Consider the following 25,115-nt stretch of genomic DNA (forward strand, 5'->3'; position numbering starts at 1 on the left):
ACAGCTCCAAACCCCATTTTGGGGGTGCATCTTGGTTGTATTTAATCCTTTTTTTTTTTAACACTAAACGGGATAGGATCTCACAAGCATTTCCAGTAAACCCCATTCGATTTCAAGCAATTCATCCCACAAGTATGTGTGGGATGCCAGGAACTCTTCGGTCTTGCTTAGGAGCACGAGTCCAGATGGGCTTTGTCTGGAATAATTCAGCTCCCAGTGGCTGGAGCTCTTTGCTCCAAATGCTAATAGAGTGAGTAATCAGAGATCTCCATCCAGTAAATTATTTATCTTATCTCTGGAACTCGGGGGGGGGCATCTCAGCCAGCGACTTCTGCGGAAAAAAAGAAGACGGGGCGGGGGGGGAAAAAACCCTAAAAAATAGGGATGTTAGTCAAGAGTCCCCAGCTGGAAGGGCCACATGGCCACTTTTACTGGAAAGGGGAAAAGTTCAGGCACTGGTTGGCGCGGGATGAAGCAACAGCGGGGTGAGCCGGGGTCCGCCGGGCACGCGGGAAGCTGCGATTCCCGGGAAAAGCCGGCCGGCGGAGCGGGAAGCTGCGACTCCCGGGAAAAGCCGGCCGGGCACGCGGGAAGCTGCGATTCCCGGGAAAAGCCGGCCGGCGGAGCGGGAAGCTGCGATTCCCGGGAAGAGCCGGCCGGCGGAGCGGGAAGCTGCGATTCCCGGGAAAAGCCGGCCGGCGGAGCGGCGGCGGCGGAAGGCGGGGGCGCGGGCGGGGGTCCCGTGACCGCGCGGGGCCGGCCGGGCGGCGCGGCCCGCGCGCGCCGCCGCCGCGCCCGCTCCCCATTGGCCGCCGGGCGCTGGGGGGCGTGACTCCGCGCCGTAGCCCCGCCTCCCGGGGCGTGCGGCCCCGCCCCCGGCCCCTGCGGCTCGCGGGGCCGGCAGGGGCCGCGCGCCACACGCGGCCGGGCCTCGCGCGGAGCGGCCGCTCGCGCCCGCACCCCGCCCGCTCGCGCCGCCCTCACAGCGCTGCCCTCACAGCGCTGCCCGGCGCCGAGCCGCAGGTGCCGCCACCGGCCCCGCTCACCGGCCTCCGCCACCGGGATGCTGCTCTCCAAAATCACCTCGCTGGCGCATCTCCGCTCCGGGACCGCCGGGGAGCTGCACCCCGCCAAGCTACAGCCAGGTCAGCGACGCCCGTCCCGGGGGTGCCCGTCCCGACTCGGGGCCGGCCGGGGCAGCGGGCGGAGCGCTGACGGGCGGGTCTCGTCCACAGGGAAGGAGAAGGAGCCGCTGGAGCAGCTGTACCGGGTGGGCCCGTTGCTGGGGAGCGGCGGCTTCGGCAGCGTTTACTCGGGGATCCGCCTCTCGGACGGCGCCCCGGTAAGTGGCGGGGCCGGCGGCGGGCGGAGCAGGAGGGGGCTCGGCGGGGCGGGCGCCGAGCTCATCCCGGCGCCGAGCTCATCCCGCCCTTCCCCTTGGCTCGCAGGTGGCGATTAAACGCGTGGCCCGGGACCGCATCTCGCAGTGGGGCGAGCTGGTGAGTGAGCGGGGCCAGGGGGAGAACCCGAGGCGTGACGGGCGGGGATGAGCAGAGACGCGGGAGGGTGGAAACCGGGACGGCGCGGGGGGAGCGGGTGTGGGGTCACCGGGGGACGCGGCGCATCTCGGGCCGGGGAATGCCTAGCGCCGATGGGGGCGGGCAGGAGGACACCGGGATGGCCGGGACCGATGGGAGCGGGCAGGGAAACACCGTAGCATCCCCTGGGCGGGGGGATGCCCAGGACCGGTGGGTGCGGGCAAGGGGACGCCAGGGCTTGCCGCGGGCGAGGGTAGCTCAGCCCCGCTGATGGCAGCGTGGTCCCCCCGCAGCCCAGCGGCAGCCGTGTGCCTCTGGAGATCGTGCTTCTGAACAAGGTGGGCTCTGGCTTCCACGGCGTCATCCAGCTCCTGGACTGGTTCGAGCTCCCGGACAGCTTCGTGGTGGTGATGGAGCGTCCGGAGCCGTCGCAGGACCTCTTTGACTTCATCACGGAGCGGGGGTTCCTGCCGGAGGAGATGGCGCGGGGGCTGTTCCGCCAGGTGCTGGAGGCCGTGCGGCATTGCAACAACTGCGGCGTCCTGCACCGCGACATCAAGGACGAGAACATCCTGCTCGACCTGGCCACGGGCGAGCTCAAGCTCATCGACTTCGGCTCCGGCACCTTCCTCAAGGACACGCTCTACACGCAGTTTGACGGTGAGCCCACAGCCGGGTGCACTCCCGATGCCGGGCGTTGCGCGGCCGGGCCGGGCTCCGGAGGTTTCCCCGTGGCGAGGGGGACGGCATGAATTCTGCAGCTGCTGCCAAGTTGCTGTTTGGCACGGGGAGGATGTTGTGAAACGGGAGCCGGCTCCCGGCCCTGCTGACAGCCTCCGTCGCCCAGCCTGGCTCGGGCTGGGGCGGGGGAAGCCAGCGTGACAAAAACACCTTGGGGAGGGGGGGAGCAGAGGGGGGTTTGCAAAACCCGAGCACCGGCCGGTTTGGTTTGCAGGTGCGGAAGGGCTGGGGCTGCTCGTCTCCCCTTGTTTGCCTTGGTTTATAATTTTAATTTTTTTTTTTTTGCCATTGCGGGGGGGGGAAGGCGTGGTTTTTCCCCACCCGTAGGTGGGTTTTTTCCTCGCATGTAACGGCCGGGCCTTCCCCGGGCCCTGCTGCCCTCTTCTGGCACCGGCGCTTTCCTTTTACAACCCAAAGTTTGTAAACAAGAGTCACGTGCTGGCGGGAAGGCGGGCGGGTCACGCCGGGTGCCAGCGACGCCCAGGGATGCTCGGGCGAGGGGCTGATGAGCTCCTGTTTCCCACAGGAACGCGGGTGTACAGCCCCCCGGAGTGGATCCGCTTCCACCGCTACCACGGCCACTCAGCCACCATCTGGTCGCTGGGCGTCCTGCTCTACAACATGGTGTGTGGGGACGTCCCCTTCGAGCAGGACGAGGACATCATCCGGGGACAGCTCTTCTTCCGACGGCGCATCTCTCTCGGTGGGTACCCGGCTCTGGGATAAGAGGCAGCAGGGAAGGGCCTTCATCTGCCCTGGGTGGCTGGAGGAGGTGGCACGTGTGCTGCCATCCTGCTCTCCTCCCAAGCACAGGGTGGATGGGGAGGGCTGGGCACAGCTGGGGCACTGGACGGTGGCACAGGGTGGACGGGAGCCTGCTCTGACTGACCGCTGCTTGCTGCTGTCTCTGCCCAGAGTGCCAACACCTCATCAAGTGGTGCTTGTCCATGCGCCCCTCGGACAGGCCGTCGTTGGAAGACATTTTCAACCATTCTTGGCTGCAGGACATTCACCTGGAACCAGCTGAGATCCACCTGCACAGTTTGATTCAGGAGCCTGACAAGTAACAGCTGCATGCAGCTCCTGGTCATAGGAAGCAAAGAAAACCAGACTTTTTCATCTTGACCATAGCACTGAGCAGGGATCCTCAGATGGCAACGTGCACATCTTGCCCTGGAGCTAGGCTGAGGACCTGCTCTTCCAAGTTCTGGTAGCCACCATCTAAGCCAGCTGTCCTGGACTCTTCTGAGATTTTACCAGTAATTTTTTTTGGACTGGTTTTGGAGGCTCTCAAGTGTCATCTTGACCTGCTGAATTGGATGACCTGACTGCAAGAAAAGCTTCAATGGGAGAAAACTGGGGAGGGCAGGGCCTGTGGCAAAGTGGCTGTCCCTTCTCACTGTCCCTTCTCCCTGTCCCCATGCTTGTGTGCCTTCTGTTTGATCTGAGCTGTACTGGAGGAAAGACTTGACTTTTCCTACAGTGCTGCTTTTCTGAGACTTGCCTGGGCCTATAGTTCCTTTTCCCTTTTAAAAAAGGAAATGGGTCAGAAGATGCTTGGGAACCAAGTGGGTTATGCCTCGCCTCCTGTGCCTCCATCCCACACGGGTTTTCTGGGGTTCTTTGCTTCTCTGTGCCCTCATGAATGCACAAACAATGCAAACCAACAGCTGTAAATGTGTACATAGTTCTACAGGAGCAAAGCTTGATGTACAGTTGTGAATAGTGGTAACATTTTGCCTTTTTTCTCATTTCCAGTTTTTGTTTTTAATTTATTTTCATAAATTTGTTGTTTGTTTGTTTTTTAAAGGAAGAGTTCTAGCCACTAGGATAACTTATTTATTTATTTATAATTCATGTGGGTTTCCAGCCCATGCCTTGCTTCTACAGCTGCTGATCCCCTGGTTTTCCATTCGGGTCTTCCCTCTGTTTCTGTCCTGTGTCCATCCCCAGGCCCGTCGTGTTTCCATTGGATGTTTGGTGGAGGTGTGGGGTGGCTGCTTCTCCCCAGCTCTCTGTGTACATAGTTCTGGGTGCTGTTCTTTCCTTGCCACGTGCAGATCTCAATTTGCAGATGAATTTGGGTTTTTTCCACGGGTGTCTTGTTTTTTGGGCTGGGGAGGGGGGGGCTGGCCCAGGCTGTCGGCACTGTCCAGTCTGTACCTGTAACCAAGTGTGTAGCCAGCGGGTTTTGTTAATAGTTAATATTGTACAGGGGAATTGAGAAATCTTATTTTTTTTATGCGGTTTTAAATAAAAACAAAATACTTGCTGTGATGGAGACATTGCTTTGTTGTGGAGCGGGATGGAGGATATGCTGTGAGTTGTGGGGTACCAGTGACCACACCATGGCTACTCCAGGGACCTTGTCTCCAGCCAGACTTGCCTCCAAAGATCCCATCCCAGCACCAACTGGGACCAGTCAGTTAAAAGCACCACAGGGACAGCCGGATCCATCCCTCCACGGGGTGTTTCCAGAGCTGACTGCTCCTGGCAGCTCTCCTGGGAGAGATCAAAGAGGTGCTGAGCCCTTTTCGTTCCCATTCATCCGCAGGCTGGTGCGGAGCATGTGCTGGAGCTGGCGAGTAAACAAACATCAAAGCGCCCTTACGAAACGCCGGATGTTGTCAGCCAAATTCAATTTTGGTAAGGCAGATCCTGTTGCTCCGGCTCCGTTGGGTGTTGCACGCTTGGGGCTGGTGGGTGCAGGAAGCTGTCCCCACCTCCAGCTCGGCCAACGCAGAGGAGCAGAGGAAGCTGATCTGCGGATTACGAGAAGTCGGTCGCTATCAGTCAGCAGCGGTCGAGTTTTTTACCCTCCAAACTGTCAAACCCCATTTCCAGCTCTGCGGCACTTCAGAGATGTTTGTTTGTGTGTTGTCTTATCTTGGTTTGGTTTTTTTTTTTTTTTTTTTAATCAGTTTATGTGTTGAATTTTGGAGCCCTGTTTATACATGACCTGGAGCAGCTTCTGCTGCGTGCACAGGGCTGTGTCTGTTCCAGGGAAGGGGCAGCTTTCCGTTTCTATAGGTGACTTTGCAAGTCCCCAGGCCAGATCTGACACAACAGGACCCTCCTTTCCTTGGCTTGCTCCAGGGCTTTTTCCTTAATATCCCTATGTCCAGTGAGCAGTCCCCTTCCCCAGCTCACCCCAGGCTCTCCTGTCCTGCTTTCCAAGCCATGGGGCTGCTAGGAGGGAATGGGGGGTCCTGGAGCCACATCCCAGCCTTGTGGAGTGACCTGCTATCACGTCTGTGTCTCTGCCTTGGTGAAGAAGGTGTTAAGTTGGTTTGTTTTGCTTTTTCCTTTTTTCTTTTTTTTTTTTTTTTTCCTATTTCACTCAGCTGCATCTTTCATCTCCTTGAGGCTGCTCGAAGCAGGAAGCACAGCTCCGAACGCCGTCAAAGTTTAGGCCTATTTTGAGATGTGGTTTGGATCTACCCTCCTCTCTCTCTTTTCCCCTCAAGACCATCCAGGAAGCTGTTCTTACACGAACACAAACATCTCCACCACACCTCCTGCTACCCCATGGAGCCCCCTCGCCCCTCGCGTGGCCACTGTGCCCCCCGGCACCAGCAGAATGCTATCGCGGCCCCGCTGCGGGCTGGGCCCGGCCCACCCTTCCCGTAAGTGCTCGCGACTGTTGCGGTGTTTCTTAGAAAACTGAGCAGGTCCCATGTGGAGCTGGGTGCTGATAGTCCCTTGGCTTCCGCCTGTGGCTGGTGATTTTGTCACCCTCAGGCTCGTGCTGCAGGCGCTGGACAGAGCCAGAGTGTCCCCAGCAAGATCCCATTGGCCCAGGGGACCGTCCTGTCCAAGGGCTGGGTGTTGGACTGGTGTGTGTTTGATCCCCAGTGCACCAACAGTCCTGAGCAGCAATGCATACACAAGTCTAAGTGCCACCAGATTTGTGTCCCAAGCCTCTCTGGAAAAGGATCAGTGCATGTTTGATTCCCTGAGCACCAGTCTTCTGAGCAGTAACACCTTCACAAGGACAAGAGCCACCGGATTCATGTCCCAGGTCTCTGCCACAGGGAAAGGATCATGGCAGATGTGATGGGAGACCAAAGATGGGCAGTTACAGCATCAGTTGACTGTTCTCCCCTCCAGGCTGCCCATCACCATTGCACTCAGGGCCTGGGGGAAAGAAGAGCCCTTTTCACCCCTCACTTTTCCTCACTGAAAGGATATTTCCTGCAGTTTGGGGCCATCAGATAAGACGGGAGAGGATGAAAACACTGGAGTTTTCCATTGGGAGGTGACTCAGAGGCAGCACTGCTCTCCTACCTCCCTTTCACAAATTTTTGTTGCTCCCCTGTGTCAGCAGGTGAAGCACCCACAATGCAGAAATTGGAAAAAAACCAATGAAGCAGGACCAGGAGGAGATTTCAGGCTGTTGGAACGCCAGTTCTGGGAGCACTGGAATCCCACGGATGACGGAGGTCTTTCAAAGGGCCAGCACTCATCACACCTGTGCTTTTCTGTAGACATCCATCCCCAGCTAAGGTGCTTGGTGATGCAGGAAGGACCAGCCAGGGGAGCCTGGAGTTGCAGCAAAAGAGACATTTATGTTTTACACATCCCTTTCTGGGAATGGGAGATGAGCAACCGCCAAACTTCTGCCACGGCTGGAGAAAGGCAGATGAGCACCAAGGAGAAAATCACCTGGGGAGCCGGGCCCGGGCTCACCACAGGGACCTGAAGAGCCAGAAACTCGGAGGTGGCACCTCACCACCTCCCTATCCTAAGGAAAACATCCAGGTGTCCCCGAGGCACTGTCTCAAACCCTGTGGCCTTCTTGGCACAGTGAGTCACAGGAGCTATTTTCGACTCCTGCCTTAGGTCTTAGGTCGAGGTGAATTATCAGCAAACCATGTCCCAGGGCTCCAGCTCCCCGGGAATGAACCCTTGTGGAAATCAGTCTCCGAGCACTTTGCCAGCAGCCTGTGTGGCAACAGCATCATCTCCATATGGGGAAACTGAGGCACAGTGACCCAACTCGCTGGAGATCTTTTGTGGTGGAGCTTGGGCTCAGCTGCTTTCCCCTGCCCTCTTTCCTCAGGCTGAGATTTGCGGCGGGCGCTCCCAGCTTTAATCCCCCGGTGTCCCCACGTCCCCTGGGCAGGGGATTGAATCCTGCAGGAGCTCAGACCAAAGCCCTGCCCCCTCTCAGTGTGAAACCAGGGTGAAACTTGTCCCTTCCCAGGCCTCCTGCAACACCCCCCACCCTGCTGGGCCAGCCAGGGGGGCCAGGTGCTGGTTTCAGGCACCTGGAGCCCCACTCAAGACCACAGTCTCATGTTTTGGGGCTTACAGTGACTCTTCCAAGAGCAGATCTGCACTAACCCTGCCTCCGTGACACATCGAAACTGCATCACTCAGCCTGAGAGTTGGTGGGGGTTTTAAAGAGGAAAAAACACTTATTCACCATAAAAAACCCCAAACCAACCGCAAAACCTTTCCAGCGTGTAAAGTTGAGTCAAATTTAGCAGCTTCAGCTAGAGAAACATATTTTGAAAGCTGTAATGGGAGTGTTTCTTTCATCCCTTTCCAAGCTTTTGGCCCCCTACCTCCAGGGTAATATTTTTGTGTCCTTACTCACTGGGTTTATTGCAGTTAGGAGGGGGTTAAGCAACCCCAAAAATGAAACAACAGCTCCTGTTACAAACTGCAACAGCCACTTCAGTGGCCCTCAAATACCACAGAGGCACGTGTGTGAATACGAGGGGCAAGCGGGTGTCAGGATGGAGATCTCACCCGCTGAGAAAGCTGCGAGTGAAACAGAAGTGGCAAAATGTCACTTCAGGTCACCCAAAATTCTCCATCTCTCTCCCTGAAATGGGCAGGCAGGGCTGGGGCCCTCAGCATCAGAAGCAGCCTCAGGGGAATCCAGCCGTGCTCTGCCAAGCGTGCAGCACGGATGTGCCGTGGCAGCCCCAGTCCCAGTGCCAGGCTGCTCCGTGGAGGAGATTGCTCCCTGTAGGGTGCCCATGGGCACACACACATGCCCAGGTGTACATACATCCCCCCCAAAACACACAGACTTGGCTCCATTTGGCCCAGTTTGGCTCCTGCTCTTGTTAATCAATGCCTGACCTAATCAAGGTGCAACTGTGAGTGCCAAGGATGTGGATTTTACCCTCCAGGTGGGTCTTCTCACCTTTTGGGAGCAGAGCAGGATGTGGGCAGAGCAGACAATGAGCCCCCCACCCTCGCCAGGGCGGAGGGGTCACTCCTCTGTTGCTCTAGCAGGGTGTTTCCAAACAAAACCTTGATAAAGCCAATACGTGGAGCAGGAGAAGATGATGTACGAATTGCTATGGAAAAGCGGGAGGGGAAACTCCAGGAAGCATCGAGCCCTCAAGCTGGGGAGGAACAGCAAAGCCAGCCCAGCCTGCCCGCAAGGAGGGGACGGCTGGACCCAAAGGAGCTCTGCAGGAATTCACAGATGCTAAAAGTGACTCTCGGAGAGACGGATGGACTGTCCGTGCTCAGCCCCCACTCCCGCTCCCGCGGGGGATGGGTCCCATTTCCCAGAGATTGCAGCCGTGTTACGGGATGAGGGGATTTGTGATAACATTGTTGGATGTGTAATACGTGATAAATATCCCAGGGGTTTTGAACTCCGGCTGGAAGGAGCAGAGTCTCCACCCAGCTCCTTCCTGGAAACTTCGCTAGTCCAAAACAGCCCCTCCGACCAGGAGGGCAGTGCTCTCCTCGCAGCTGGGTACCCTCAAATGTGCTATTTTCGCCAGCTCTGAAGTTTCTTTTCTCCGCTTCAGCTTCGGGATGGGAAAAGGAACTGATTCTTCTGTCTCGAGTTTCATTCTCGTTCAGAATCGAAAGCTGCTGGAGATGCTGGGCTCGTTGTCAGAGAACCAGGGCTCGCTCTGCCCCCTGAAACATCTCCCCGTACCCTGGGATGGAGAGGGAAAGGGCAAAAAGCGCTGGCTCGGGGAAAGCCGGCAGGTGCCGGTGCCGAGGCGCCGCGACGAGCCCGTGCCGCCCTCTGCTGTCAGTCCCAGCTCCCCGAACGGGCGGCTTTGCAGAAAATCCCCTCATTCTGAATATTTCTTCCTTTTTTCAAGTGTTTCCAGCCCTCCCGTGTCCTGAAAGGCTTCTTCTTCCCTAGGGCTTGGTCGACCTGGTCACGGGCAAGGTGAACTTTGTGTTCAAGAAAGGACTGGACTCGGTGCTCTGGTCTAGTTGTCGAGGTGGGGAACAGTTAAAGGTTGGACTGGATGATCTCAGAGGTATTTTCCAGCCAAAATAATTCTGTGGTTGAATTCAGCTGTGGCACATTCCTCCAGACCCAAAGTGCAGGTGAGGCCAACCATGCTCTGGAGGTTCCCCCTTGGCTGGGGGTGATGGGATTAATTCTTCATCCACTGCCAAGTTGCTGTTTGGCAAGAGATGGATGTTGTGAAACAGGAGCTCCTGGCTCTGCTCACAGCCTCCATCACCTGCACTGGCTCTGCTGGGGGCTGGAGTTGGAGCCAGTGTGACAAAAACACCCTTGAAGGGGCAGTAGAGGTGGCTTCAGAACCTGGGCTCAGTCTGGTTTTGTTTGCAGGCACAAAGGACTCAGGCTGCTCCTCTCACCTTGTTTGCCCTGGCTCGCGATTGGGGTTTTTGGCCAGTGAAGGGGAGGATAAACACAAGTTTTTCCCCACTCGTGGGTGGGTTTTTCTCTGGCATATAAAGTCCAGGCCTTCCCCAGGGTTGCATTGCCCTTTTCCAGCTCCATTTCACACCCCAGAGTTTGTAACCATGACCCAGGGGCAGGAGAGAAGGCAGCAGGTCCTGCCACATGCCCCAGGGCAGCTCCTGCACGCCCAGGGATGCCCAGGGCAGGGTCTGGAGCTCCTGTGTCCTGCAGGAATGCAGGGGTACAGCCCCCGGAGTGGAGCTGCTTCCACTGCTGTGAGAAATGGATTTGTAAAGAATTCTCAAAACTTAGAACTTAGAAACTTAGTCTTGTAAAACTTAGAAAGCTCACAGAGTCTTGTGTATCTGTATGCAAACACTGAGATAAGGTGTGCTGACTTAGGAAGGCCACGGAACAGATGACCTTGCTGAGAGAGGGATTGAACTAGAAACAAGTTTCAACGAGTTTCAAAATATGGCTTTGCAAAAAGACCAGATATTTTAAAGAATTAGAGCTACAAAAGATGCATTGTAACAAGACCACGTGGGGTAAAAATATAGGTAATTGGTGTTAGAAGAAATAGCAGCATTGTGTGGCAAAAGCTAACAGGCTGAAAACCATTTATAAGGAATTGTAACCAGGAAATAGGTTGGCCTCTGATAGAATGGTGCTGAGTTTTACATCTCTTATGTCTCACCCTCCATCGAGACTTATAATGGAATGAAATATTTTAAAACACCTCTCAGTTGCCTCATCTCTATAAAAGCTGGGAAAACCAACACACTGCTGCCACGGCCACTCAGCCACCATCTGGTCCCTGGGTGTCCTGCTCTGCAGTGTGGCAGCAGCTCTGGCCACAGAGAGAAACACAACTTTCCCAGACATCATCCTGGGGAAAGCCTGTGAGGAGATCAGAGAAAAGAATGAGAAACAATTCTTATCTTAACTTGCTGCACCTGCTATTGTGAACGTGTGGAATGTGTTGTGGAGATTTGTTTACCAAAGGGTGGTTTCTTAATTAGCCAAAGGTGATTGTGTTTGGACTGGAGGACCAATTAAGTAAATCTGTGTTGTATTGCATTAAATGGTTTGTTCAGTTGTTGTTGTTTTGCACTGGGGGTTTGGTATCACATGGTCTCCCCCCCTCCTCCCTAAGCCTCAGCTGTGGTGGTTTCTCCCTGGTCTGTCCTCCCCTCTCCTCACCTGTATCCCAATGGATGTGGCCCCTCGGCTCTGCCGCCTTTTCCCTGGGCTCAAAACCCCCCTGGACGACACCTTCAGTCTCTTTTTCCTCTTATGGATGCCGCCAGATGCCTCGGCCTCCATTACCCCCTGAGGCGTCACCTGGATCGGAGTGGCTCTTAAAATAAACAAGATTTTAGTCCTGAGGAGAAGAGCGCCTTTCGTCTTTTACTTTTGTCCCATGTAACATCGTCCCCGCATTCAGGGGTTCCGATTTCTCAAATCTCTATCATAAATGTCTATAAAAGCAATGGGTTTCTTAATAAAGATATAGATGATTGATTAGCCTTCTGTGATACATGGAGTCAATCCTAATTATTACCCAGCCAGGGGTCCGCTGTGACAACACAACATGGTGTGTGGGGACGTCCCCTTCGAGCAGGACGAGGACATCATCCGGGGACAGCTCTTCTTCCGACGGCGCATCTCTCTCGGTGGGTACCCGGCTCTGGGATAAGAGGCAGCAGGGAAGGGCCTTCATCTGCCCTGGGTGGCTGGAGGAGGTGGCACGTGTGCTGCCATCCTGCTCTCCTCCCAAGCACAGGGTGGATGGGGAGGGCTGGGCACAGCTGGGGCACTGGACGGTGGCACAGGGTGGACGGGAGCCTGCTCTGACTGACCGCTGCTTGCTGCTGTCTCTGCCCAGAGTGCCAACACCTCATCAAGTGGTGCTTCTCCATGTATAATGAATTAATACATGAAATAAATAAATAAGAAGAAATTTTGTGTGTAATCAGAGAGGGGTTTTTTTTTTTTTTTGTTTTTTGGTGTTTTTTTTAATCCTAGAATGGCTTGGGTGGAAAAAGATCTTAAGTTCATTTTGTTCCACCCCCTGCCATGGGCAGGGACAGCTCCAGGTGTCCCCCTCCAGGGGCAGAGCAACTCCACATTGCTCCGAGCGCCGTCCAGCCTGGCCTTGGGCACTTCCAGGGATCCAGGGGCAGCCACAGCTGCTCTGGGCACCCTGTGCCAGGGCCTGCCACCCTCAGCGGGCAGAATCCCTTCCCCATGTCCCATCCAGCCCTGCCCTCTGGCAGTGGGCGGCCCTTGTCCTGTCATTTCAGGCCCTTGTCCAAGGTCCCTCTCCAGCTCTCCTGGAGCCTCTTTATACTCTCAGGTGTCGCCGGAGCCCTCCCTTGTCCAGGCTGGACACTCCCAGCCCGGCTCCAGAGCACAGGGGCTGGATTTTAACCGCTTTTCCCGGGCGGTTTCCCCGTCAGCGCCTCCGGGCCAAGATGGCGCCGCCGAGGGCGCTGAGGCGGCCGCGGGGCTCCGCCTGCAGCACCCACCGCGGCCGCTGGGCGGCGCCAGCCCGAGCGGGGCTGGGCCCCAGTGCGCATGCGGGCTTTGCTCGTGCAGCAAAACTACGCCTCCCGGCATGCACCGCGAGCACAGCCTGGCCACCCGACAGCCTGGAGACGAAAGACTCCAATTCCCGGCATGCTCCAGGGAAGAAACGTGAGCACGGGACCCCAGGCTCCGCTGCTTTCTGACCCTGCGGGGACACCGTCCTGTCAGACGAACCCGGAAGTGCCGCCGAGCCCCGCGTGGGTCGCACGTGGCGCCGCTCGGCCCCGCCGCCCTGCCCGGCCACCCGCGGCCCCCACACCGCGCCCGGCCCTCCCGCCCTCCCGGTGAGCCCCAGCGCCCGTCCCGCCCTGCCCCCATCCCTTCTCCCTCGCTGCCATGGCAGCCCGGCGCTGTTGGGCCGTTCCGCTGCTGCCTTGACTGACGCCGGCCCCGGTACCGGCAGCACCGGCCCGTCCGTCATCAGCCATCCCTGCACAGGGCGGGAGCGTTACCCCCAGCTCCCCACCGCCCACACCGGGGCTCCTCCAGCCCCGGTCACAGCTGAAACCCGCGGGAACGCGCGTCTGTCCCCGCAGTGTCACCTCCTGTGTCACCTCCTGTGTCACCTCCCTGCGAGCCTGGCCCGGGGCAGAGGGCGCGCAGAGGAGCCCTCGGGTGTTTGTTCGGTCCCGGGGCAAACCCGGGGGAAAGCTGCTCGTGAGACAGCAAACGGGAAGGGCAGGAACACCGGAGCGCTCTGCTCGCAGGGAGAAGCGGGCTCCGGCTGCTCCAGGCGGGTTTAGGGCGGATTTAGGGGAAATTTCTCCACGGAAAGGGTTGTCCAGCCCTGGCACAGCTGCCCAGGGCAGTGATGGAGGATGATCTCCATCCCTGGGGGGTGTAAAAGCCGTGTGCATGTGGCACTTGGGGACACGGGGGAGTGGTGGCCCTGGCAGTGCTGGGGATGTTGGACTCTCATCTCAGAGGGATTTTCTGGCCTTGGCCATTCTCTGCATTCCGTGGACCCAGCGATCTCTCTACGAGACAATTTGCCTGTATCCAGTACAAGGACAAACACTCCCCTCAGGCTGCTGCCTAACAGCCCTCTCTGGGATATTATCCTGCCTTTTAGAGCGCTTTTATTTTATTTATTTTAATCTTGTTTACTTTATTTTTATTTATTGTATTTGTTTGCATTTGCAGTTTATTTCCTTTAATAAAATACATGAAGCTTTGCTTGTATTTCCTCACAAAACCCATTTTGTGAACAACTGTGTTATTTCCACATGACTGCAGTGTGTGCATCAATGATTACTTAAGGATTTGTCTGTAATTATAAAAATGAGAACTTCGCACACTGGTGCATTTCTTTGGTATTTTTTTTTCCTTCTTTACAAAATTGTTTGGTGACAGTTTTTAATGTGTAACTGAGCACCAAAGCAGCTTCCAGGGAGCCCTGCAGAATTCCCAGGTATGGAATTTTCTGCAAAAGAACTGGAAAGGCAGGAGGGGAAGATTTCCAAAGGCTCTCAAGAGCTGGGATGGTTCCCAGCCAGGTTCCCAGAGCATCCCTGGGACTGGCAAACCCTGGACAAGCCCCTGGTGCTCCTGGAGCCCTGGGCAGCGAGGCAGGGACCTGCTGAAGGCTGCTGCTCTTTTTAAAGCTCTTTTTAAAGCGCTGCTCTGAGAGCTGAGAGTCTCCAAGGGGCGTTTGATGCCTCTGCCCAGGATTTCCCAGGGCATCGGGGAATGTCCTTTCAGAGGAACCTGGTGCTGTTCAAACTCTGGCATTCTGGGGGCAGCCTGGCTGGGCCGAAGGCTCTGGGGACATCGTGAGAGAGTCCCCAAGTGCGGGGGAGCTTTGAGATCCAGCGGATTTGGGCATCCTGGCAGATGTTCTCATTGTCGGCCCCTTGTCCAGGCGCCAGCAAAACCCTTTGGGGCGCTCCCCCTCCGCCCAGCGCAGCGCCTTTCATCGCCGGAGGGGAATGCGAGGTGCGGGCGCTGCTCCTGCCGCCCCTGCCCTCGGGGGACACCCAGCCTGCCTTGGGTGTCCAGCTCTGCCCGTGGGCAGCGCAGCAGGGCTGCCTCCTCCTGAAACACCCGACTAAAGAGCGTGAAGGTCCGGGAAGTGTCAGGAGCGTAGATCGGGGCAAACGAGGGTCAAGAAAGGCCAAAATCGGGGAGAAGGCTCCGAACGGCGCCGCCGGCTGCGAGCTGCGCCACCGCCGCCGACCACCAGGGGGAGGCAGAGCGCGCCCGCCGCCGGCGGGAGCTGCGGCCCCGCCGCAACGAGGGACGGGGGGACAACGAGGGACAAAAAGGGACTAAAAGGGACAAAAAGTGTCACCGGGGGACAACCGTGGCGGTCCCGCGTCCCTCCCGTGCCGCCGGGACACGGCGGGGCCCGGCCCAGCGCTCCGAGGCGCGGCCGCGGTTCCGCGGGGCGGCGGAGGAGCGGCGGCGCTGCAGTACCGGCTGCGGCCGCGGGAGGGCGCGCGGGGCCCGGGCCGGGGGTCCCGGCGCTCAACTTCGAAACGCACCAAAAACTGAATTTAAACATTCGGGTAAAAAAACTCTGGTTTTAAACCTTCCGACACCAAAACCCCTCATTTTACATCTTCCAACACCAAAAACTGATTTTAAACCTTCCGATAAAAACCTCTGATTTTAAACCTTCAGATAAAAAACCTCTGATTTTAAACCTTCTGACACCAAAAACTGATTTAAAACCTTCTGACAAAAAAAACAAACAAAAAAAAAAAAACAACAAACCTCTGATTTTAAAACTTCTAACACCAAAAACTGTTTTTAAACCTTCAGATAAAAAAACTCTGATTTTAAACCTTCCGATACCAAAACCCCTCATTTTACATCTTCCGACACCAAAAACTCATTTTAAACCTTCGGATAAAAAAAACTCTGATTTTAAACTTTCTGATAAAAAAACCTCTGATTTTAAACTTTCTGACACCAAAACCTGATTTTAAATCTTCTGACACAAAACCTCTGACTTTAAACCTTCTGACACCAAGAACTGATTTTAAACCTTCCGACAAAAAACCTCTGATTTTAAGCCTTCTGACACAAGAAACTAATTTTAAACCTGGCACAAAAAAACTGATTTAAAACCTTCTGACACCAAAAACTCTGATTTTAAACCTTCCGATAGCAAAACCTCTGATTTTAAACCATCTGGCACAAAAAACTCTGATTTTAAACTTTCTGACACAAAACCCCTCATTTTACATCTTCTGACACTTCTGTACAACACCCCTCACACCCCTCACACCCCTCACACCCCTCACACACCTCGAGGTTGCTGATCCTGAGCAGACAAATTCCCAGTAAGAGGCGAAATTTGAGGCACTCCCAGCGATCATCAATGCTGATCCCCAGGGGATACCTGATGTGCCTCGTGCAGGAATTAATATTATTAATATTTTAATATGTATACCTCGTGTATTAATAAAAGACTGAAGCTACCAACCAGAAATGTCCAAGTCCAGGTGGGGCAGGGCTTGGAGCAGCCTGGGACAGTGGAAGGTGTCCCTGCCATGGCAGGCTGGCACTGGATGAGCTTTAAGGTCCCTTCCTGCCCAAAGCATTCCAGGATTCTGTGATCCCTTCAGCTTTCAACAGTGTAAATGCTGATGGCACTTGTTTCTCCTCTCAAACACTTTTTGCCCTTCCCTTCCCTTTCCTTTCCTTTCCTTTCCTTTCCTTTCCTTTCCTTTCCTTTCCTTTCCTTTCCTTTCCTTTCCTTTCCTTTCCTTTCCTTTCCTTTCCTTTCCTTTCCTTTCCTTTCCTTTCCTTTCCTTTCCTTTCCTTTCCTTTCCTTTCCTTTCCTTTCCTTTCCTTTCCTTTCCTTTCCTTTCCTTTCCTTTCCTTTCCTTTCCTTTCCTTTCCTTTCCTTTCCTTTCCTTTCCTTTCCTTTCCTTTCCTTTCCTTTCCTTTCCTTTCTCCCCCTTCTATGTTTACACACTCCTTGGAAAAATGTGACTGAAATGAGCAATTCTGGCACGTTGCTTCTCTTCCAAATTGGTCCTCAGAGCCTCACCCTGCAAAACCAAGGATTTCTGCCTTCCCAAGAGGCTCAGAGCTGTTCTGGGAGCACTGGGGTGGGGTTTGAGGCAGTCCCGGGTGTTTTGGGGCAGGATTTAGCTGGTGCTCATCTGAGTTGGTGCTTAAAGAAAGGGGTGGCAGAAAGGGAGGGAAAGGGAGGGAGAAAAAACAAGGAGAGTGATGGGACAAGGGAAGGTGAATTTTTAAGATGGGCAGGAAGAGGGAGAAGGAGAAATGTGAGGCAAGAGTGAGGGGAAAGGAGAGAGAAAAGGAAGGATGGGCAGGAAAAATGAGGGTGAGACAGGGAAGGGGACAAGGACAGAAGTAAAAAATCAAGTGGGGAGAGGAAGGGAAGAGGGGAAAAAAGCAGGTAGGAAGTGAAGAAAAGAGGGAAAAGGAGGAAGGGTGATGGGAAATGAACTGGGAGGAGAAATCTGTGAAGAAAGGAGCTGCCCTGTGGATACCCTGGGCAGCATCTCCCCCTCCCAGGGCTGTGCAGAGACAAAGATGGACCTGAGCAAGAATTCAGAAGAGGAGGGGAGAGCCTGGGGTGGTTTTTAAGCAATTCCAAGAGAAGATGCCCAGAGTCTGGAGATGCCTTTGAGAAATCAAGGGTGAGAAGCTGGGAGGCATCCCTGGCTCGGTCTGGGACCCCCTGGGAGACGATGGGAAGGGGAAGGGAGTGAAGAAAGAGAATTTCAAGTCTCCAAGAGCAGCACTGGGGCTGTGCCTGAGGCATGCCAGAGCTCTGGGGGCAGGAAGGGACCTCAGGTGCTGTGAGGTCCCACCAGGTGTCAGGTGTTGGCCATCTCCCCTCTCAAAAGCTGTTTCCTTCTCTGCAGGCTGCTCCTCACCTCCTCAGGTACCCTGAAGACACCCACACCTGGCTCCATCCCAAAGCAGATGTCCCTCCTCGGAGCTCTGTGCTTGTCCAGGGTGGGATCTCCTCTGCAGAGAGATTCTCTCCTTTCCATTTTTAATGGATATTGGCACTAACTCTGTGCAGGATGAGGGCCAGATGAACATCTCTTTAATTAAATCAAAAATACAGTCTGAGAAACGTAATTAAATTAAAAATACACACTTCCAGGTGGAAGCCAGCCTTTACCCTAAGGAGACAAGGCACAGAAAGTTCTGACTTCTTCTCAGTGTTAGGAGATTCTTGTTGTTTTCATTACAAAGCAGCTTTTCCTTCTGTTGCTGACACAAAGTTGTGGAGGAAGAAATGACGACCTTGGAGGGTTTGTGCCACACTACACTGACTTTGGGGTTGTCCAGTCACCCTCTATAAATATTTCTTCCACCACACTGCCCATCTCACAGGGGCTACTGTGACAGCAGTTCTGCCCAGACTTAGTGAAAAATCTGTGCAATAAAAATCACAAGTTAGTGCAGAGAGGAAATACATTAAATAGGCTCTAAATAACACACAGACTACACAGAAAATAAACGAGATTTCCTAACAGAAGTGAGTGTTCTGGTGGACATGCCAGGGCTGTGTCAGACAATGCATTTTGAATTTGCTGGCAGTTGTAGAGGAGGCTCTGCATCTCTTCCTCTGTGTTTGATTTGAGCTTGGTGGGGTTTTGATGTTTCACATGGTGTGATTTTTTTAATATGCTTCTTGCTTGCACCATCTTTCGTGCTTAGGAGATTCACCATAAACATTTGGGTTTTCTTGTAACACAAACCCTTTTCTTCTTAAGAAATAACGAGCATAAGGAAATCATCACCAGTGGGTTGGGCTGAGTGAACTCAAACCCACTGCATCCACACCCTCTCCAAAAACCCACTCCTGCACAGAAATCCACCTCATGTTCCATCAGAGGTTCCTCCTTCCCTCTCCTTCCACGTTGGTCCCAGATGAGACAGCTCGGAGCACTCCAGCCCCACCTGCCCTCCCCAGGGCTCTCCCTTCCCTGCAGCACCACAAACACGCACTGGTCCATACTGGGAAGGAGCAGAAAGGGCAGAAGGAGAGCTGGGGAGGAACAAATGGGCCACCCAGGCTGACCTGAGGCTGCTGCAGCCACTGCTGGGTGGTCTCAGCCTCCCTTTCCCCAGCACCTCTGACTGGGTCATTCTCAGTGGGTGGGCAAGAGAAATCCTGGTCACGAAGAGGAAGGTGTTTGCCCCAGCCCTTATCCAGGGAAAAGCTCACCCCAGGCCCCACCAAGGTTCAGTTCTGAGTGCTTTGTGCTTCCTGACTGAAAGGGGATCAAGGGAACTCTAGTGTGTGTTGGATTGTTGGAATCTGGCTGCTGAAGGAGGAAGGGCAGTATTGGGAGATAGGAAAGGGGTTTCTGGCCTGAGAGGCCAATTCCTTAAGTTTTCCTTCAAAATCATTGAGGTTTTTACAATTTCAAAGCTTTCTGTGGGTCCTTGTGGGTGAGTAACCACCACAAACCCTGGAGGTGCTGCCCTGCCCCATTCGGGTGTCTGTGCTCCCACTCTAACCTGGCTCTGCAGTGCAAGGAACCACAGAAATGGGGAATCCTGGGAGGCTTTGGGTTGGAAGGGACTTAAAGCTCATCCAGTCCCACCGCTGCCATGGCAGGGACACCTTCCACGATCCCAGGTTGCTCCAGGCCCTGTCCAGCCTGGCCTTGGGCACTGCCAGGGATCCAGGGGCAGCCACAGCTGCTCTGGGCACCCTGTGCCAGGGCCTGCCCACCCTCACAGGGAGCAATTCCTTCCCAAAATCCCATCTAAACCTTTACTCCTTTAGTTTCAAACCATTCCCCATCATCCCATCACTCCCTGCCCATGAGGATAGATTTCCTCATGGTTTCCTCCAACAACTTAGAAATTTCCTGAGAGGTTTGAGTGTGTGGAATGACACTGTCAAAACCTGAATCAGAGCACAGAGAGAGCCCTGGGCAGTGAGGCATGGTGACTGCAAACCTTCCTTAGGGGTTAGAGTTCCAGAGTTGTGTCCTTCAGGAGTTCATCATTTCCTCTGGCAGCCCCCAGACTGCTGAATCCTACAGTGGTCACTAAACCACTGTGCTCGATCAGAGCAAGAACTCAGTCAGAAACTCCTGGCAAAGCCATCAACCCTAAAAACTGGGTGGAAACCTGGAAATGCTGTTAACAGTTGCTTTACAGCTACTTTGGGGGGAGACAAGGCAGAATAATAGATCCTGGCTGCAAAATTGTATTTCTGAGAAGTCTTTTACACTAAAACCACATTTAACATATTCACAATTCCAAAACCCCCCTGTCCTCAATTAAGGCATTGAATGGTGCTTCCTATGATGAGCCTCAGGAAAAAAGGGGCCAAAAGAGTCTTGAAGGCCATGTGAGGTACTATTAAAGCAAACCAAAGGTTACTTTAGCGTTCAGAATGAGCAGGTTGGGTGCCAAAGCAGGACAGTGACTGACTGAGAGCTCTTGCTGGTGTTCTGGGGCAGAACTCGGATGCTGCAACATCTCAGGCAGAAAAGATTCCACGGTGAATATTCCTCAATGTGCTGTGGAGAGAAAGCTGATGAGAACAACCAGGGGAGGAAAAACCCAACCAGCACAACGGCTTTTATGACCCTGTGTGGCTGACACTTTCAAAATGAAGCTGAAATGAAAATATCCGAGCCTTTACCTTTGCAATAGGTGATACCCCAAACTGAACCCGCTGAAGAGCGAGTGAGGATTTTGCTGGGTCACTGATTTATGATCTGTGCAGCTCAGGCTTGGGGCAGTCTGACAGAGCTCAGACACAAACCCCACATTGTGACCAACGTGAAGATCAAGCCGAGCTGTGACCCAAGAACACATCTGATGGAACACAAAGAATTCGGGCAGAGCCAGGGGTTTTCTGATGGTCCTTTCCCTCCAAACAATTCCTTCATTTTTCACCCGGCAGCACCATCCAGCCTCAACAGCTAAACTCGACAGGCATTTTTGCCTGCTGGGGTTTTGCAGGGGTTACTCTGACTACTGATAAAGCCTGTAGTGTTATGAAATTAAGTCACATTAAATGGATTGAACAGAGAGCATTAATCTGGGCAAATTACTCCCAACCATTAGAAAACCACGGCTGTGGCAAAGTCAGACAATGGTTTCCATTAGAGAATAGAAAATTAATGCCATATATAACCTCCTTTCTCCTAGACCCTACAGCTCAAGGAAGCTTTTTGTTCTGCTGTGATACAATTTAGAAAATATTTCCTAGCTCTGTGGCAGTGCAGATGATTCGTTTTCCCTGCTCAGTTACTGTGAGGGGCTGGGATGATGGGTGAGAACACTTTTCTTTTGGAGAGCCCTGAACTCCAGCTGAGGGGAGAAGGTGTGGGGAGCAAAGAGAAATGTAGCATTCTTTTATTTGTTTTGAAGTGTCTCTGGAAGTTAAAGCAGGCTGCTCACAGTCCTGCTGTGCCCTTCCAAGCTCTCTTTGCCATCTGCAGTAACACCTGGGCAGGAGAGAGGTGTGAAGAAATTATTCATTCTGCAGTTAGGCTGGAGATAATCGGGAAATAGGAGAGGTTTCCTCATGTCTAAAGCTCCTCTTATCCCCTGAACTCCCTCTTCTGAGATTTTTCTCCCCAACAATCTGCTTCCATCCAACCACTGCCCAAACACTGTTTTCCCACCTGTTCCTGTGTTCTCATCATTCAGGGATCCTGACACCTGCTGTGCTGAGGATGCCTCTGCTGCCTCCAGTGCTTCCCTCTTCTTTTACATGGAGAAGTCTTTGTATTCTGCTAGGAATAGCTCCCTTATCTCATAAAAACACATCAGAGACACAAGCATTGCTTAGACAGCCCTTATTTCTTCTTACAGTGACCCTTCCTTTAGTGAATTTGTGAGTTTTCATTTCAATAATTTATCATCAAAAGGTTCTTTGCCCTCCCCCACCCTGAGACTGAATCCATGGTGCAGGAGAAAGTAAAAAAAAAAAAAAAAAGCCTCTTATCTCTGTGTTTTATTTTCTCAAGGGCCCATATTCACAGGAAATTAAACATCTGAGCACATCAGTGTAGACTGAAAACAGTCACCCATGTTATTTATCTTATTATCAAGAAATGCATTTGTGACAAATTTTAGAGGAAAATTTACTGAAGCCCCTTGAGCAAGTGTTTCTCTTCCTGAGTTTCTCTGAATTACCAAGGACAGAGTTGAGCAGTTAAATGCACTTTGTATGCAGTACAACAGTCTCGAGCATCCAAAAGGACACTGAAAAGTCCTCAAGTCTTACACAGAATATCAGAATAATCTTTATAAATATTATAAATAATCATTATAAAAAAACATTTATAAAGCATTCCTGGTGGGACACACGTGGAGGGAAAATCCAGCAGTTTTATCCAAGTGCTCTCCACCTCTCAGCTCCATCCTCAGTCAGCAATATTCCTCTGCTGGCAGCCTGAGGAGAAAACTCCACGTTTTTCATACTGATCATCAAAAACCTTGTGCTGAATGTTGAAGACCAAGACAAAGCCTTCATTGAGGGAAACAGGGAGAGTGCCTCATTCATGAGGGCAGGGAGAAGGAGTCAGGAAGATAAAATGACATTTTGCAGGCCTGTGGACAGCACTGAACGGAGGCACGGGAGCCCTTTGGAGCACATTATCCCCATGGAATTGCCTGCATGGAGTGTTCACAGCTGGCTTTGCTCTGCCAGGCTGGAGCAGCCCTGACCCCAGCTGTCACCACACCCTGGGGACGCCCCCAGAGCACACAGGGGCTGTCACAAACCCTCTCTGGGCTCACAGGACCTTCCACAGGTGGCACAGACGGGTTCAGCTCAGTCTGAACTCAAGAGTTTCTCCTGCAGAGCTCCAGAGCGGGCTGAGGGCAGGACAGGAGCAGCATTCCCTGCTGGAGCACTGGGGTCAGCTCATCCCAGGGCTGGAGCCAGCCTGGGAGAGCTGGGGCTGTTCACCTGGACACCAGGAGACCTCAGAGCCCCCTTCCAGGAGACTGAGCCCTGCAGTAAATCAGCAATGAACTTGTTTGTCTGACCCATTTATTCATGACCCATAAGTGAGCTTCTGCTTTCTTCTGGAAACGTCTCCCCCACACACAACCCCACAGTGGTGCTGCACAAACCCCCAAAGGCAAAACAGGCCCTCAGTTCCTCTATCAAAGAGACTCTCAGTTCCTCCATCAGAACAGACCCCCAATTCCTCCATCAGATCAGACCCCCAATTCCTCCAACCCCCAATTCCTCCATCAGATCAGACCCCCAATTCCTCCAACCCCCAATTCCTCCATCAGATCAGACTCCCAATTCCTCCAACCCCCAATTCCTCCATCAGATCAGACCCCCAATTCCTCTCAGATCAGACCCCCAATTCCTCCATCAGATCAGACCCCCAATTCCTCCATCAGAACAGACCCCCAATTCCTCTATCAAATTTTTAATTTTCTGTAACAAACACAAGGAGAGAATTTGCATTGTGCTCATTCCTTCCAACCTCTTGATTAACTTCTACTCAGCCAAACATGGGTGAGCTTCCTCCAGCTGAGCTGTAAAAGTTGAATATCTCCTATGGAGCCAGGCTGGGAGAGCTGGGGGTGCTCACTTGGACAGGAGAAGGCTCCAGGCAGACCTGAGAGCCCCTTCCAGTGCCCAAAGGGGCTCCAGGAGAGCTGGAGAGGGACTGGGGACAAGGGAGGGAGGGACAGGATACAGGGAATGGCTTCCCACTGCCAGAGGGCAGGGCTGGATGGGATATTGGGAAGGAATTGTTCCCTGTGAGGGCGGGCAGGCCCTGGCACAGGGTGCCCAGAGCAGCTGTGGCTGCCCCTGGATCCCTGGCAGTGCCCAAGGCCAGGCTGGATGGGGCTGGGAGCAGCCTGGGACAGTGGAAGGTGTCCCTGCCATGGCAGGGGTGGCACTGGATGAGCTTTAAGGTCCCTTCCAACCCAAACCAGTCTGGGATTCCATGATCTGGGGAGTGGGGAAATGGGTCACATCAAAAAGTAAATGGTTCTGTGTCTTGAAAAGTTCTTTGCTTGCAGGACCTCTAAGTGCAACAAGCACCAAACAAAATAAGTTTAGTTTCTTTTTTATTAAAATTACCCACAGAATCCAAGGTAAAATGGACAAACGGGGAATGTTGCATGGAAAGCTATTAGGATAAGCAATTTTCATTAGAATGAAAATTTAATAAATTTAATAAATTAATTGCTTCCAATAAGAACAGCAGTCAGTGCAGCCTTCTCACTGCACATTGACCAGATGCCATTAAAGCAGCTCCTACCCAGAGAAAAGATAAATTAATGCTCATTTGTCTCAGTCAAACACAGCAAGTAAATTACTTTATAAATAAAAACAAACATAGTCAATAAACATAACCAGAGGATGTTGTAATCTAAGGCATGATTTTGGAATGTTGTTTTCTTTCTTAGTGTCATTCTTGAAGCTGCTGGTGCGTTTACAGTCCCTTTCAGCCCAAACCAGTCTGTGATTCTATTATGTGATTCTCTGTAATATTTTTAATTCCATGACTTCTGTGTGCTCCAAACCAACTGGGCTAGGCCCCTCAAAGGGCAGAACCCACCTCAAAAATTCCCTGGAGTGTTGTTCTGTCAGACCCAGTCCCCAGGCTGGCGATTCCTGAGGAGCAATTCCAATTCCCATCCATCAGTCCTGCTGCTCAACCCAAGTTATTTACTTTCCCTCTGCACAGGTTGAGCTGCACATCCCAGAACACAGAATTTGCTCTGCTGGGTGCTTTCAGGAGGCTGATTCTGCTGGAAATCCATGGAGGACTCAAAGCCAAGACAAAAGGCAGCCTTGTGTGGCAGCCTGGGGGCTGCTGTGTGATCCTCTGCTGCCCAGGGCACTCACACACAGCACTGCTGCAATTCCACTTAACTTGAAAGGGTGCAAAGGATATTTTCATCTTTATTTTGCTCTGTAGGAGTGAGTGGCATTGCTTATGTTTAAATAATGCATTTACTCTTTCAAAAAGGAGTTTGGCATCCACGGAGACGAATCAAACTGGCTGGAACTGAGCAGATGGAATTGTGCATTCCTGCCCTTGGATGCTGCTGTTGCAAACAGCTGGAAGGAAGAATTCAGGTACCTTCAGCTCCAGGAAACTCCTGCAAGAGCAAAGGGTCTCCCTTCCCCACTCTGCTCCCACCAGGATCCTGAATCCCTCCCCTCATCCCCAAAAGCTCCCTCTGCCCCAAAGGCTGCTCTTCTGCACGAGTCAGACACAGAGAGGCTTTTCCAAGCCCTGCAGCCTCTCAGGTTGTGTTTCCAGAGCTCCTTTTCCTCTTTATTTCGGCTGCAGAGGGAACGGGAAGAGCTCGGGCCAGATCACAGCTGGGGGAGGTCACGGCAACCCCATCCCTGCCAGGCCTGGTCTGGGAGAAAGGCTGGAAAAATGGGATTGGGGATGCTGCGAGGAGAAAGGCTGAAAATACGGGATTTTGGGGAAAAAAGTATGGGAAAACCCCATCCTTTTTCACAAAAAGTAAGGGAAAAAATCATCTTTCCCCACCCAATTTTTGGAAGGGAAACACAAACTCCAAGCTTTGTTTATGGCTGTTCCTGAAAAGCCTGGGAGGACACGGGGTCCCAAAGCATCGCCCCCCAAATGACCTCCAGTGAGCTGGGGACACCTGTGGTGTTGGGG

The 25,115-nt window shown here is 53.3% G+C and overlaps 1 protein-coding gene across 2 annotated transcripts; it reads left to right on the forward strand.

The window, feature by feature from the left end:
- Positions 1 to 971: 971 nt before the first annotated feature.
- Positions 972 to 4,556, forward strand: PIM1 (Pim-1 proto-oncogene, serine/threonine kinase). 2 transcript variants are annotated; one of them, XM_053997985.1, is made up of 6 exons: positions 975 to 1,145; positions 1,236 to 1,342; positions 1,449 to 1,499; positions 1,832 to 2,198; positions 2,806 to 2,982; positions 3,195 to 4,556. In XM_053997985.1, the coding sequence occupies exons 1-6, from the start codon at positions 1,064 to 1,066 to the stop codon at positions 3,344 to 3,346; spliced, it is 936 nt and encodes a 311-aa protein (XP_053853960.1). In that variant the 5' UTR covers positions 975 to 1,063; the 3' UTR covers positions 3,347 to 4,556. The 2 variants fall into 2 exon arrangements, with proteins under 2 accessions (XP_053853959.1, XP_053853960.1); XM_053997984.1 differs by having other exon boundaries at positions 972 to 1,342.
- Positions 4,557 to 25,115: the final 20,559 nt, after the last annotated feature.

The sequence above is a fragment of the Vidua macroura genome, chromosome 24 (assembly GCF_024509145.1).
Source record: "Vidua macroura isolate BioBank_ID:100142 chromosome 24, ASM2450914v1, whole genome shotgun sequence".
Classification (NCBI taxonomy): domain Eukaryota; kingdom Metazoa; phylum Chordata; class Aves; order Passeriformes; family Viduidae; genus Vidua; species Vidua macroura.